Source organism: Haemorhous mexicanus, chromosome 19 (genome assembly GCF_027477595.1).
Source record: "Haemorhous mexicanus isolate bHaeMex1 chromosome 19, bHaeMex1.pri, whole genome shotgun sequence".
NCBI lineage: Eukaryota > Metazoa > Chordata > Aves > Passeriformes > Fringillidae > Haemorhous > Haemorhous mexicanus.
This window is the reverse complement of record NC_082359.1, coordinates 11,846,820-11,860,996: the sequence shown is the minus strand read 5'-3', so window position 1 is coordinate 11,860,996 and position 14,177 is coordinate 11,846,820. Positions and strand designations below refer to the sequence as shown.

The following is a 14,177-nucleotide window of genomic DNA, read 5'->3' as shown; positions in this document are numbered from 1 at the left end:
GGGAGGGAGCGCCGGGGTGCGGCGGGCATGGAGCGGGGCCGGGACGGGGAGGAGGAGCTGGAGGAGGAGGAGGAGGATGAGGGTGAGGATGAGGATGGCGGCCCGGAGAGCGCCCTGGAGAAGAGCCCGTTCCAGCTGACGGCCGCGGATGTCTACGACATCTCCTCCGTGGTGGGCCGAGACCTGCTGCAGCTCCGCGCCGGGCCGCAGCTGCCCGCCGCCCGCGCCCGGCTGCAGTTCAGGATCGTCAGGGTGCTGGAGATGCTGGAGGCGCTGGTGAGCGAGAGCAGCGTGGTCGAGGAGCAGCTGCGGCGGGAGCGGGACAGCCTCCGGCGGGAGCTGGAGCAGCTGCGGGCGGCGGCCCGCGGGAGCGCCCCGCAGGTGGGTGCGGGACTCGGCCGGGCACAAGGGACACGGCCGGGCACAGGGGACACGGCCGGGGCACAAGGGACAGACACGGGCTCCTTCCCCAGCACGGGCACACCACGCGCGGGTCGCGGAGCGCACCCAGAACTACGCCAGATGGGCCGGCCCATACTTGTGGTCTCTTTTGTGTCAGCAGGACGAGTCTCACAAAGTCACTTCCCGTCTTTTGCCATGAAAGCCTTGAAGGTCTTTCCTTCGGGTTTGGTTAGGATCGCAGTGCTCTGGATTCCTCACTCCAGTTTCACTGCAGTGACTGACCCAGCAAAGTTGGGTCAGTCACGCACAAAGTTCAGAGTACAAACCCACCATGTTCAGCTCTTGCACAGCACCGGCCCCATAGAGACAACGGTATGCAAACACTGAGGCTTTGTTACCCCCTGTGAGGGAAATGGATGTCTTGATTACTACAAAGGTTTTAAAACAAAAAAGGTGAGTTCAGGTCTCACCTTTCTTTGACACGGAATTTTGGTGTGGCATTAGAAGGCTCAGCCTCACTCATCATCTGAGAACAATCTGATAAAAGCATCTTCTTGACAACTAAATTGCAAACTCTTTGGGACAGAGACTTTGCTTTTAACTGTGGTCAGAGCTTGTCACAGTTGTGGCCTATACTTGGCTGGGGAACACAGTCACTAAGGGAATACAAAAATATGAAGAACTATAATTAACTGCTTGGGGAAAAAAAAAAATCAGGATTGAGATGAATTCATACCAGTTCTAAAAATTTCATATTTATAAAATCCAGATATTTTACTCTCTGAATGCTGAGTTTTTTGAGAGGTTACAAGATCCACCACTGGTTTTTTTACAGCCCAGCCTTGGACCAGATCAAATGGTGATAGACCTCACAGACCCCAACCGGCCCCGGTTCACGTTACAAGAGCTCCGAGATGTATTGCAAGAGAGGAACCAGCTGAAAGCTCAGCTTCTGGTGGTGCAAGAGGAGCTACAGTGCTATAAGAGGTAAAGCTTGAAGTCAGCAGAGAACTAATTCTACTAATAACAAGTACTTCATGAAGCTTATCATTTGAGAGTCTTGAAGGTTTGAGCCCCTAGGTCAGGATAGGCACTGTCCAGATCTGTAAGTGACCCCTGTGCTCCCCAGAGAATACACATGAACAAAGAAAAATGGGGGAACAATGAAGTCTCTATGGAACACAATTTAAAAACCAAACTCCCTTTTCCTCTGCACAGTTCTCAGCCCATTCCCATAATTGTCCCACTCTCAGCCTACGCAGAGTTACTCCCACTCCACATCCAGGTTGGGTTCTCGTGCACAGGAATTCATCTGTGCAGTCACAGCAGCTGCACACACGCTGTGTCTAAAGCCACACTACATACCAAAGAGCACAGGGGGGGTTTCCAGCTCAGCTTTAGTCAAACTTTCCTTCCTCCTGCAGCACAACACTGGTTGATCTCCGCTCCTTCGCTCCCACGGGGGCGTGGCACTAGAAACAGAATGTTGAGCTCTTTCATCATTCATGATAAGCTGTGGGGTTTTTAAGACTGCTCTTTCATCATTCATGATAAGCTGTGGGGTTTTTAAGTGTAAGGCCATTGAACTGTGCAAAGCAAGTGATTTCAGAGAAGGGTTTGGTCTTTCCTGAAGGGAGAGTCAGTGTGAGTCAAAGGGTGGGATGTGGGAAGGGTCTTGATCTTGGTGCTACAAATTAATTCACCTCAAAGGCTCTCCTTCCCAGCCTCTGCCACCTCTCATCAGGTTGGATTATAAACTCTTTGGGTCAAGAACTTTCTTAATCTAGACACAAACTGTCTGAGCACAATAGATTTCAGTTGGGATATCTCAGCAGCACCCTCCTGGATACAGCGAGCCCGCCCTGTGCCTTGTCTGTAACAGGCAGGTTAAGCCAAGAAGTTACACTTAAATCCAAGAATTTACAAACTGCTTGACAACACTTTCCCAGCTCAGCTGGCTGCTTTGCTGTGCAGCAGTGAAATGGCTTCTTGCTTTGATTTCCCAGCTGTTACACAGTTTAGTACAGGCCAAGTTTAAAATGTAACAGTGGGAATGTTTTCAGGTTTTTAGTGAACTGAGTCACAGTGCTGTGCACCAAGAGCAGGGCAGGGCTGCTTTTCAGGTCTAGTAATTTGTGAGGTTATCTCCTCATTCAGTGTTACAGCTTAAGCCAAAACTCATTTTCTCTCTAAACAGTCACATAAAATCCTAATTGTAATTGTAGTAAAGAGTAATTGTGCAGGAGAAGAGGATAAATCTATGTTCTAAAATGCCTTGTACACAGTGGAAATAAGCTCTGCATAACACAAGGTAACAAACATCTCAGAGACTGGCTCAAATTGACTGGTGGTGTTTGGGGACTGCATTTTTCATCATGATTTTGGGGCAGAAGTTACTATGCAGATGTTAGAGCTCTGCAGTGTCACCCAACATTTCATTGTCTCATTTATCCAAGAGGAGAGTCTGCCTCAGAATTACCCTGTGCCTGGTGTCACACCAGTTTTTAACTGCTCTGTGTTTTTATTTTTGAATCCAGTTGAGTGTTGCTTGGCTATTCTTTGCCTGCAGCTACTGCAGTCACAGGCTTTGATCCAGTGAGCTCTCCAAATGACTGAGGTCAGCTCAGGACATGCTGTGAAAACACTGAGTGTGCAGGCTGGGAAAATCTCACCCTGTTCCAGGCAGGGAAAACACCCTTTGGTCAAACTGAAACTGCTGCCTGGAGTAGGCGGTTACAGCTTCTGGAGTGTAGAAACACTGAAGTGGGATGGCAAAATCTAGAGCTGAGGCAAAGCCTTTCTTCTCTTCTCTGTAGGGTGGAAAGAGGAACAGGCACCTGCCTTGCAGGGGAGCTGGGAATCTCCCATCTGTTCCCAGGCCTGGTGTGAGCCTGGGTGGCTGCGCTGGAGGTACCACACATCCATCCACCCCTGCACAATTTCACCATTTGTGTCTGCACCGTCCTCTCACCCTTGGACTTCTGCACAAATCCAAGTGTGATTACACTTCCCTTTCACCCCCATTATGATTTGCCATTTTTTTCTCTGTGGAGAAGTCAGCTTGTTACTTTTTTAGTGTTCTCATTAAAGCATAACCCTGGCACCATTACACTGCTGTATTTAGGGATAATAATTCATTATTTTCAGTTCAGTAGAAGAAAGAGGCTGGGCTGCCATCCCTGTCCTGTGAACACTCATTCACCCATGTCCAGTGAGAGGTCTAACTCATGCACTGTCACACTCTGCACAAACCCATAAAAAATAAACAAAACCATTTCTTTTCCCAGTGGGATCATCTCACAGAAAAGGGACCAAACTGAAGAACTGGACAAAGAAGCCAGTGGCAGCAGTGCTGGCACCAGAAAGGACAGTGAAGAGAAGACAATCATCAAACGGCTGTAAGTTTGTCTGCAGCTTTTGGGGCAGAATTTTTGAGAACGTGGCCCACTCCTTCCACAGTGAATCCAGGGGTGGATGCTGAACTTTAGCCTAGTTGGCTGGATATTGTTTTCTGCTCTCCATGTAAAGTTAAAAACCTGATAAAGCAATCTCTTCCTGGGGAAAAAGCACTGCACAGGAAAGCAACCTCCACCCAGGCAAGCAGGGAGTCACTTTTTTCCTAGGAAAAACAGGATTCCTGAGCAAAATGATTCAATAGTTGCCTCCCCTGCCAGCCCCTCAGGGCTGTGCTGTGGGAGCACCCCAGCTGGCCCCAGGCTTTGTTTAAATGTACACAAAACCCACTAGCTCAGGGTCTGTCCCTAAAGTCCCCCAAAATAGCACATTGACAGGGCCAGCCCCCTGCCTGTTCCTTGTTTTCCAGTTGTGCATTATTGTTTCCTTTCTGCTATTGATTTTTTTTCCTCTTTTTTTAGGTTTTCTTTTAAACATGGAAAATGAGCATCCTCAAGGACTTTGCTGCTGGTGAGAATGGCACTGATGAGCCTCAGAGGCATTGGGAAAGACAATGACTGGAAGCAGCAGCATCACTCCTACTGTAGAGAATGAGCAATCTCATTAAAATCATGTTGTAAAATATTCTTTCAGAATAGATTTTACTCTGCTTTTTCAGAAATTGTTTGAAACAGACACTTTTTGTATTTCTTACTGTCAGACATTATCTACATGTAGAAAATAAAATGTTTGTACAAAGTTGGGGTTTATTCTTATTAAAAGAGCCTGTGATAATCTGTACTACAGCATACTTATCCTGTCCAGCTATCAAAACATTCAGCTCAAATGATTTTGTAAGATGAATATAATAGAGACCTTCCATTCACAAGTGGTTGTTTGGGGGTGAGATGAACAGTGGAGGAAAGCACAGCAAAGAAAGAAAAGCTGCTGCAATTGGGCTCTGCCTACAGGAAGGGCTGAGGTGCAGGCAGTGCTCAGACTGGAACAGATGCACCAAACATTTCATTTCTGACAGCTGAAGGTCTCCTGTGGTAGGGAGTTGTGTTTTGCATAAGCTCTGTTCTTTCAATCACCTGCCACAAGCTGTGTATTGGCCCCAGTAATGAGATTTAGCACCAGTGGAAGCATATAGGGCAAACAGGGGAGTGGGGAAAGAAGCTTGAAAGACACCAATTAGGTTCTCCATTTAGAAAGGTAGAATATCCAGAGCAGAAGTCTGAACAGACATAAAAGAAGCAGTGACAGGTATCAAACTGTGATCCTACTCTCTTCAGAAATAAAAGCAGGCTCTGAAGTCTTTTGATTCCCTCTCCTACACTGGCAGCATGAAAAATGTAGGGCACTTCACACATCTGCTCAGCTGCACAATGTGGATGGGGCTCAGCAGAAGGCAAAGCTGCAGCCTCCCTTAAGAGGTCAGGAACAACTCTGTCAGCAAGGCCACACCACAGGTGGCTGACCTGAGCCAGCTGGTTTAGCCAGGGCACAGAACCACTGGGGTCCTTTTGCCATCTTGAAAATATCAATAAGCCTTGGCCATGCCCTCATTGTGTATTTTCTAGAACACAGCAGCAGGGGAGGCAGTTACTGCATGGCCTGAGCAGAGACTTTCTGCAGAGAAAAATGAAACAAAGAAACAATCAGCAACAGCCAGGATGCACCTCTCAGCTGAAGAGAGATGCTGACATGTGATCTCAATTCCATCCTATTCCATGGTTTATCCAGGGATGTACTTCCCAATCTCCTTCAAAAAAAGCAGTTAAGCTTCCAACCCAAGGTTGTCTTTCCCTGTGACACCTTGTTAGAAGATGAAGCCTTCCTGCAAGGCACAGAGATAAACACCCAAAGGACACATTTCTGTGAGAAATACACTGAGATCTCTAGATTTCTGTATGTGTTCCTAGAAAAGTAAAGGATACAGATGCAGTGCAACATGAGCTTTATTTCCATCCTCCAACGCAGTGCTACTCAGTTACCAGTTAAGCTTTCAGAGAAGACATTTTCTTTTTATGTAAAACAAGGGAGATCTTTCCCCTTTCTTGTTTACAAAAGTGATGCTGAAGTACAGAGGTTTTAAGCTATTCAAACTGATAAAGAACACATAAATGTTTAAATAAAATTTAAAAAATTTATTCCAATTTTGACTTAAGGGAAGTGCTCTAGTTTAACAGGACACTGTACACATTGCTGAGGTCTCTCTTACTGAGACCAGAGAAAAATCAGTGCCAACTCAGACAAGTTGGCCAATGAGGCTTACCTGAAACTCAGTATATGTAATGTAACAGGTCTCCAGTTAATTCTTCAGAAATGGAAAATACCCAGGCTTGCTCTGATGAGTTTGCCTTGTGTGAAGCAGTAAATAATATAAAGCATTTAACAGCTAATGATTTTCACAGCTTTCTTTCAAAATGCTCATAAAACTGCAATGGAGACAGGTAGTATAGCAGCCGTTTCATCAATAATAAATATATTCTTTATTTTACAGAGACATTGTCTTCAAGTTTTTAATTTAAAAATACATCACTAAGCCACCTCTCTTGCTGCTGGAGCACACAACCAGGATGTTGTTGCTATCTGACCTATCACATAGGCAAGCATAAGATTGTCTAGAGGGCATTCAGCTGGAACAGCAGCAGCCTTCAAGACATGAGGAATAGAAGACATTAACAGAGCCACAGATCCCTTGCTGACATCTTCCAGCAGCAAGCGTGGCTGATGGCTCACAGCCATTTTCATCTACACACATGCCAAGCCTGCCTTGGCAAAAATTCCAACTGGTAAGAATTCCTCTTTAACATAAAGGACCTGCATTGTATTGCCTGCCTATATCCCAGATTTGGCTCTCCAACAGAAACATCCAAACATCCACGAGATGCCAAGCTCGACTCCTTGGGTGAGACAGTGGGACCAGACTGTGCTGGACAGACCTACAGGACCAGGCAATAAGGAATCTACTTTCTTCACTGCATGAACTCCATCACTACAGTTTGAAGCTGCATATGAAGAGGACTCCTATTTTTGGAACCACTATGCTCTACTTCAAGCATTCACAGTAAATAAATAGCTTCTGATGTGGCTAATTAGCAAAGGAAGGTAATATAAAAACTTTTGGAGAGAGATTTTACTTCTCTAAAATCCTCTGGAGACACCTCCAAGAATCAGCCATCGACTATAAAAAGGTACCTTCTCAAAGTTTAGAAAATAAGTAAATGTCAAACATTAATTCTCACTGTGAAGTTCTATCTTCACATCTGTAATCAGTATCAACCCAGTCTATCAAAATTTATCCTCATTTGGCTGGGAGTAATTTCTCCAAAGGAAGCAGTCAATCTGACCATCCTTTTCCCTCAGTGCCAGTGCATTTGAAGTTCATTGCCAACAGAATGTATGACACGGGAGAAACTGGATTCCTACCACAACTTATTTGAGGATGACAGTAGCATCCATCTCAGAGAAGCCTGTCAGCACTGGGCTGTGAAAAGCAGTCTGACAGGCAGTCAAGCCACTGGATGACCAAGTCAGAGTACAGCAGTACTTCTGTCATAAAGTCAAGTTCAGCACCCCAAAGTGGGGCGTGAGATTTCCTTGCAAAAGCAGAAGCACAACCCCAGTGATGAAGTTTCTGTGCAAGTCTTTCACTGCTCAAGTGGCACCGGTCACTACGCAGAAGCATTTGAATTTTAAGGAGGGTTTTCCTTTTGTGATATAAAAGTTTTGGCAATCTAAGATCAATTATTCAAGCCTGCCTAGAAAACTGTAATAGGTATTTAAATACTGCAAAGCAAAAAGGCAGTTTTTAAGGAGCTCGGAAGACCATAAGCCATCCACTAAGAAAGCTGAGGGAAGTGAGGGCAGAAAAAAAAAACCAATGCACTGACTCCTTGTAGAACACTCAGTCCAAAAATAAAAACCCCAAAACAAGGAAGATGAATTAGTGTTTCAGCCACGGGTGAGCTTCAATGGAAGCTTTGCTTCTGTCTCCATAGTCGTACAACAGTTCTTCACCTGCCTTAATGTCCCTGGAAGCTATGAGGATGAGATGAGGCACACCATCGATGTCGTGGAGCTTGGTCTGACAATTGCCACACTTGCTGTGATTAATGAGCCTCCCCAGACGATTCGTTTCTTTCGTAGCATCGACACTGAAAGAGCAAGAACAGAACGCGGGATTGCGCCTGGGACAGGGGCACGCTTGTGGACAAAGCCCAAAGTGCAAATCACACAAAAAGGAGGAATCCAAATGAGTCTTGAAAAATTAAGGAGAAACAGAATGTTATCATGTTACATTACAGAGCAACCATGATTAAATAGGCAGCCATAATATGGCAATGCGGAGAAACTGAAACAATTCTGGGAGATTTTTAAGTTAGTACAAAACCCAGAAAATGAAATCTTTAGACTGTTTGAGCTGCCTGTTTCCAGGTATAGCAGAATCCAGATGTGAAAAAAATTATAAAGCTTGGACTGAAGTGGGTGTCAGAGACTAGAGCAACAAGGACACCCAATCAAAGTTGAAAGAAACATTTCTCTTCCAGAGTCTGCCCATCCTAATTTCCAAACCAACTCCTCACAACTCAGATAAAGGAGTCCATTTAACAAGAGAATGAATTTAGGCAGAAGACCACTGCAGAACTACAAGCCACATCCAAGCAGAGCAACTCTCCACATAGCTTGTGCTGTACTTTAAAGAAGAGGGCTTTGAGTCACCTACCATTCCTCATAGCCCAGATGTATAGGAGGCTCTCAGACCACGGATCAGTGCTCCAAAAGATTTAATAATTCACAGTTCCCATTAAAAATAAAAAATTTGCATGAAAACAAGAAAATAATTAGCAGCATTCAAAGCCTCTATCAATAGAAACTTGAGCCTTACCAGTAGGTTTTGCTGAGGTACTGGAAATAGTACATGTAGCAGCCTGTGGATGGGTCTTGAGCATACACAGCCTCTCGTTTCTTGGCATCAGTGATCTCGATGAGATCCCCGTGATATTCAACCACAAATTCTCCTCGATTAAAATGTTTAGTAGCAATTACTCCTCTCCCTTTGCCATCAATATAATCAATCTGTTGAGTTGAAAAGAAAATACTTTCTCATTTCCCAGCTGATTTACATCATTGCAGATATGCTGATTACTAGGAAATGATTTGTCATTAAAAAACTGCTGCAAAAGGGAATTTGTGTGTACTGCAGACAAAGCTGTAGAAGCACAATGCATGGCACTGTGGAAGAAATGCAGGATGAGTTTGGGACACACTGAGTTACTGGGAGCTGGACACAAAGTCTTCCAATCAAAGAACTTAGAAGTGAATTTCTGTAAAGACCTTAAAGCCCCCTCAGTATTTATAAGTGAGGCTGCACAAACATACCCTTCAGAGACCAACACTGCTCACTAAAAGGAAGGACTGTGTGTTCCAGTTTTCCTGCATTTACAGAGAATTGCAGGGTCCTGAGACTGAGTTCTGCTACTCTTTGTTTAAATAGATTAACATCTAGATACTGTATAATAAACAGTACATGACTACTTAGGTTGGCACTGCAGTTACCTTCATTCCTTCTTCTTTCCCACTTGTAATCAGCTCATCTATTTTCCTCCTTTCCTCAGTCTGCAGAATAAACAAGAACAAACAAAACCACAATATTGTGGATAGCTTTTGTAGCTTCTTCTAGAGCTGGAAGGAAATTACCCACCAATGACAGTCATTGTTCCAAACCATCTCATATTTCCAGCAAACTGAACAGCAGAAAGACAGATTTCTACCCCTCCAAATACATAAACAGCTAGATTCTGTTCTAAACTGGACCAGCATTTCCAAATTTTAAGCATGTTCTTAACATTACCTCAAGTGCACAACTTTATTTGCATTTGGAATGGAAAGCATAGTTAGACACTTCCCCAAATTTTCAGCTAATCAGACTTGTTTTAAGTAATGTCATTTTAACAAGAAGCACTACCTCCAATTCAGATTTACTCTTCCTGGAACTTCTTCTAACAGGATAATAATCTGTCACTTTTCGGTTTGGTGCTCTTCCTTGTGTTCTAAGGAGGAAGAAAAAGAGAACACACACACATATTTCAGACTGTTTGTTAAGTTACACTGCAAGAGCAAAGGTATGTGCAAGAACTTTTTATTTGAGCTTGGTAAGTTGAAAGGTGATCACTATGAATCAGTGGTTTTTATCAGTACCCTTAGCTTCAAGCCACAGCTACATCCCTTTTCTTTCCATTACTCCAGTACTAATTCTTGAACAATACAAGTGAGATGTCGTTGGAAATCAGCTGAAGGTCACATTACAAGTCTGGGGCCCCCTGCGTGCCTTGCCAGAAGGCACTCGAAAATTTAGGTCACGAAAACTGCTTGGCAAGGAATTCATTAATGTTAGGTCACATTGCTCTGATACCAAGAGAAAGGATATCAGCTCAGCCAGGAAGCCTCCAACTGTTCTGTTTCTGATAAGACACATTCCCATTTGTCCATAGGAAAGTAAGCCTTAATGGCTCATTAATTTATTTTTTTCCATAGGTGACCAGCAAATGTTTCACTTGTGATAGAACAATAGAACACATTAGCCTTGCTTTCAAGACAAACAAGTCCTCTGCAAAATAGGTACTTAGATGCTATTTTAGGGTTTTTAAAGCGTGATATTCTTGAGAAAACAAAGAGCTGTCCTTTCACAATTCCACAAATCACTTACTTTTTCCTTGGTCCTCGTTTTGCTTTAACCATCTTCTTCTGAGCTGGCTTTGCATTGGCCTCCTCAGCACTGTCTGCAGGCAGGGGAGTCTTTTGGGTTTCCACAGTTTCTTGGTTTTGATCAGAGGAGGGCACTGAAGGATTGCACCCACCTTCCTTGTCCTTCTGGTCTTCTGATTTCACAGCACCTTCAACTATTTTGCCACCATTCTTTTTTCCTGGTGACAAGGAAATCGAGTAAAGCTCTGAACTTAGGGCCAACTATACATGAGTGCTTTAAATGAATTCCAGTGGTTCAGAGCTCTGTCAAATGAGAAAAAGGACAGCAATGACCCTGCACTGCTGGGCTCAGCAGCTGCAGATGATGGTACCAAGTGGCCAATGCCACCCAGGATAAATCCATGGGAACTAAAGGGCTGGCACTGACAAGAAATCTACATTCCCCCCCAACCAACATTTACTTGTTTTTTGCATCCTACCCCAATACAACCACATCCTCCTCCTCAGACAACTGACTCAGAGGTAGGTGAGAGTGGTTTAAAGCTCAATAACGTTTTTATGTAGAGTAAATCATCAGGTTTAACAGTCCCATCTGCTGAGACAGATGTTTAAGTCTCACAGGAGAAAAGAAGCACAGCTGCAAGGCCTCAGCAGTGGGACAAGCTAAAGCCATCTTCACTTCCTTGTCAAAGCTGGGGAGCCAAATTAGGAACTAAAAGCCCCAAGTTTCCTGACAGTCCCTGCATCAAATGGGACTGAGAATACCTGCTGGTAAAAGTCTTTGCAACGAAGTGCTTTGACAAATTACCAAGGCTGTTAAATGCACCTTTAAACACAAGCCAGATGGGTCTTTTTCCCCTTCATAAACTTACAGAACACTCCCATTTCTAGTCACTGTGAAGCCTGGCACTCAGCATCCACAATTTGGGCTCTTCCTCACTGCTTTTATTTCTTGAAAATGTCAGAATTGGGGGCAGTGGGAGCACATGCACCAAGATAAGCAATCCAAAGCTCAATCTTACCAGCTCCTTTCCTGTAGGTTTCCTTTAGTGTTTTGCCCTGACATTTCACCTCGTGATACATGACAGAGTTTTCTTCTTGAAGCGGGGGGCGAGCACCAGGAGCTTTGTTTGGATTCAGGTAGCTGTAGATTTTGGACTGACCAATAAACACATTCTCCTAAAACAGATCCACACAAAAAAATCAGTTCAGCACAGACATTCCAGGAACCTCAAGCCAGCAATCACAACAGTCTGCAGCAACCAGGGCTGACAGGTGACTGTGCTGACGGAATTACAATGTTTGAAGCATCACCCTCACTGAGGTTGTGATTTCTAAGTGAAAACATAACAGTACTGAGCACTCTGAGAACTTAAATAAAAAAATGTGGCAGGAGGGGGTAGTCATAGCTAACTCCAGCCTCCACCCTTGTGCTTCACAGTATGAACTTTGGTGCTAAAAAAAAACCCAAGCCTGAGCTCCTGGGGAGGAAGGCAGCCTCAAAGAGCACAAGCCAAAAAAAATATGAATAGTGCAGCAAAAATTGCCCAGGCCCGGTACAGAGCTCTCACAGCCAGAGAGGTATGAGCTACCCAGCTACTCTCAGGAGGTGTCAAATGTTGTTGCAGCAAATTATATGCTCAACTGAGCAGCACAGGAATCAGTTTTACAGCCTGCTTTGAGTGACACCTCTCAGCAAAGCATAGGAGATAAACATCGCTATATTTTATCCATTATATGACATAAAAATAAAGTGCAAAGGTTGTTTATGGCAAAAAAGGCCCATTAAAGAGTCTATGCAAAGCCCAGTCAAGAAAATGGCAAAATCCTCTGGCATGGCCAGACACCACAGAGCCTGGGGTTTGTTGGCTGGCTCAGGCTCCAAGATGCCAACAGTGAGCAGTGTCAAATTTAGCAAAGATTAGTGGAGTCCTGTCACCTCTGCTTCCACAGCCCCCTGCCACCTGGCTGTGCTTGCCTGTGCAGGGTATGTCAGGCACATTCCAACCGTGAAATTTCAGTGTCTGGATAAACAGATGCAACTTGGGCAGAATGAGTTTTTCTTGGCTATAGTTTGACTCAACCAAAAGCAATTTTCAGACATTGCATGCCAGTTAAAACAACAAAAATATGCATCCATTTTCTTAGAAAAGCAAGGAACAAAGGGTCCCAATAGTTAAAAAAAGATAGCTCAAACATAGCTGACTAAACAAATACCTCAGCATTTCAGTCACAGACACTGAAAAAGTAAACAAAGTAGACAATAGAACAGATAGGATAATTTTAATAATTAACGTGGTCATGAATAACAAACTTCCTATGTACATAAGCCACACAAAATCAGACCAGTTAAAGGCTCAAATCATAGTCCATAAATAAACTACTAAAGATCGAGATTACGATGGAACAGCCTGAGAAAAAGCAATTCAGACAAACACTCCCTGACCTCCAATGCTTCTGAAAGGCCTATGAAAGGCAAAACTTGCTTATTAAAAAACCGGGGCTTCAAAGCATGAAATACTATGAAAACACTGTTTTAACAAATGCAAGCAATGAACCCTGAGCTTCAAAGTCCTCAAGATTTAGTAAGAAGTTTAAATACGGGCATTTTGGGAGAAAGCCCAAAGCAGTGAACTGCAGTCCACCTGCCAGCTGAGGCTTCAGGCTTTGAATACACCATGAACAGGAAACGAACAACTCTTTTTCCAGCATAGCTTCCTCCCTTCATTCCCAGCTCCCTGCCTGCTGCGCTCTTGGCGCAACCGAGATGCCGCTGCCACGTCTTTGTCTGTGCCAGGCTTGAGACCCCGGAGAGCAGAGATTTTCTCAGCGCAGCAAAACACACGAAAGACTGGCTGCTGGGTGGCTACGGGATTTAATGCAATAGCCACAACTATTTCCATTGGGAGTTAAAGGCAGAGAGACAAGCGGCCAGCTGCCTGTGACAGAACTACAGGACGGGGAAGATGGCACGGAGGGAATGCCGAGCCTAGTGCCTGTCTGCAGTAGGGCACAGGGAGACACGGAAAGAGTCCGACTGTACTGAAAGTTAACCGATTTCTGAATGATTTGAGGGGCTCCCGAAGGCCCGGGCCCCGCGGCTCCCCGGGACAGCCCGCACGCCGGCTCGCCCGCACCGGGGGAAAGCGGAGGGCACAGCAGACCCCCGGGAGCCGCCCGCCCCGCTCCGCCCGCCCAGGCCCGGGCACTGCTTACCCCGCCGGCCCGGGGGCGGCTAGGGCCCTTCCTCTCGGCGCTCTCGGGGCTTGCCTTCTCCACGCCGCCCGCCCTGGTCTTGGGCATGTTCTTCCCTAGGAGCAACGGGGGAAGATCGGCGCCTGAGCCATGTCCGGCTCTGCCGCCCGCGGTCATCGCCCGGCCGCCGCGGCCTGCGCCATGTTTAAAGGGCTGGATGCGGCAGGGCGAGCCGCGGCGGCCCAGCCCCTTCCCGGCGAGCTGCGCACACCGCGCGGGGGAGGAGTCCCGCCGGCCCCGGCTCCCCGCACCTCCCAGGAGGAGCTTCCGCGCCGCGGAGATGCCCCGCGCCGCGCGGGCCCGGCCCCGCCGGCCCCGCCGCGCCCCGGCCTTGCTCCTCTAGTGCCCGCTCCGCCCCGCGCACCTCCGGCCATGGCGGCGGCGGCGGCCGCCCCGCGCCCCGGAGCCCCCGC

The 14,177-nt window shown here is 45.9% G+C and overlaps 2 protein-coding genes across 3 annotated transcripts; one reads left to right on the top strand and one right to left on the bottom strand.

Moving 5' to 3' along the window:
* Nucleotides 1-6: 6 nt before the first annotated feature.
* Nucleotides 7-4,554, top strand: RILPL2 (Rab interacting lysosomal protein like 2). Its single transcript, XM_059863159.1, has 4 exons — nt 7-381; nt 1,238-1,389; nt 3,690-3,800; nt 4,278-4,554. The coding sequence occupies exons 1-4, from the start codon at nt 28-30 to the stop codon at nt 4,300-4,302; spliced, it is 642 nt and encodes a 213-aa protein (XP_059719142.1). The 5' UTR covers nt 7-27; the 3' UTR covers nt 4,303-4,554.
* A 1,184-nt stretch (nt 4,555-5,738) lies between these two features.
* On the bottom strand, nt 5,739-13,960 carry KMT5A (lysine methyltransferase 5A). Of its 2 annotated transcripts, XM_059863156.1 has the most exons (7): nt 13,726-13,957; nt 11,532-11,688; nt 10,511-10,727; nt 9,770-9,854; nt 9,361-9,420; nt 8,690-8,880; nt 5,739-7,958 (listed from the first exon to the last, which is right to left on the bottom strand). In XM_059863156.1, the coding sequence occupies exons 1-7, from the start codon at nt 13,879-13,881 to the stop codon at nt 7,748-7,750; spliced, it is 1,077 nt and encodes a 358-aa protein (XP_059719139.1). In that variant the 5' UTR covers nt 13,882-13,957; the 3' UTR covers nt 5,739-7,747. The 2 variants fall into 2 exon arrangements, with proteins under 2 accessions (XP_059719139.1, XP_059719140.1); XM_059863157.1 differs by lacking the exon at nt 9,361-9,420 and having other exon boundaries at nt 13,726-13,960.
* Between the last annotated feature and the right edge of the window lie 217 nt (nt 13,961-14,177).

What these genes read in the sequence shown, in the direction of transcription:
- RILPL2 (XM_059863159.1), top strand. Translation starts at nt 28, where the DNA reads ATGGAGCGGGGCCGGGACGGGGAGGAGGAGCTGGAGGAGGAGGAGGAG. An exon ending in GAGCTACAGTGCTATAAGAG is followed by an intron (nt 1,390 to 3,689) that starts GTAAAGCTTGAA and finishes TTCTTTTCCCAG; the next exon opens with TGGGATCATCTCACAGAAAA. An exon ending in AAGACAATCATCAAACGGCT is followed by an intron (nt 3,801 to 4,277) that starts GTAAGTTTGTCT and finishes CTCTTTTTTTAG; the next exon opens with GTTTTCTTTTAAACATGGAA.
- KMT5A (XM_059863156.1), bottom strand. Translation starts at nt 13,881, where the DNA reads ATGACCGCGGGCGGCAGAGCCGGACATGGCTCAGGCGCCGATCTTCCC. An exon ending in GCCGCCCCCGGGCCGGCGGG is followed by an intron (nt 11,689 to 13,725) that starts GTAAGCAGTGCC and finishes GATCTGTTTTAG; the next exon opens with GAGAATGTGTTTATTGGTCA. An exon ending in AAACGAGGACCAAGGAAAAA is followed by an intron (nt 9,855 to 10,510) that starts GTAAGTGATTTG and finishes CTTCCTCCTTAG; the next exon opens with AACACAAGGAAGAGCACCAA.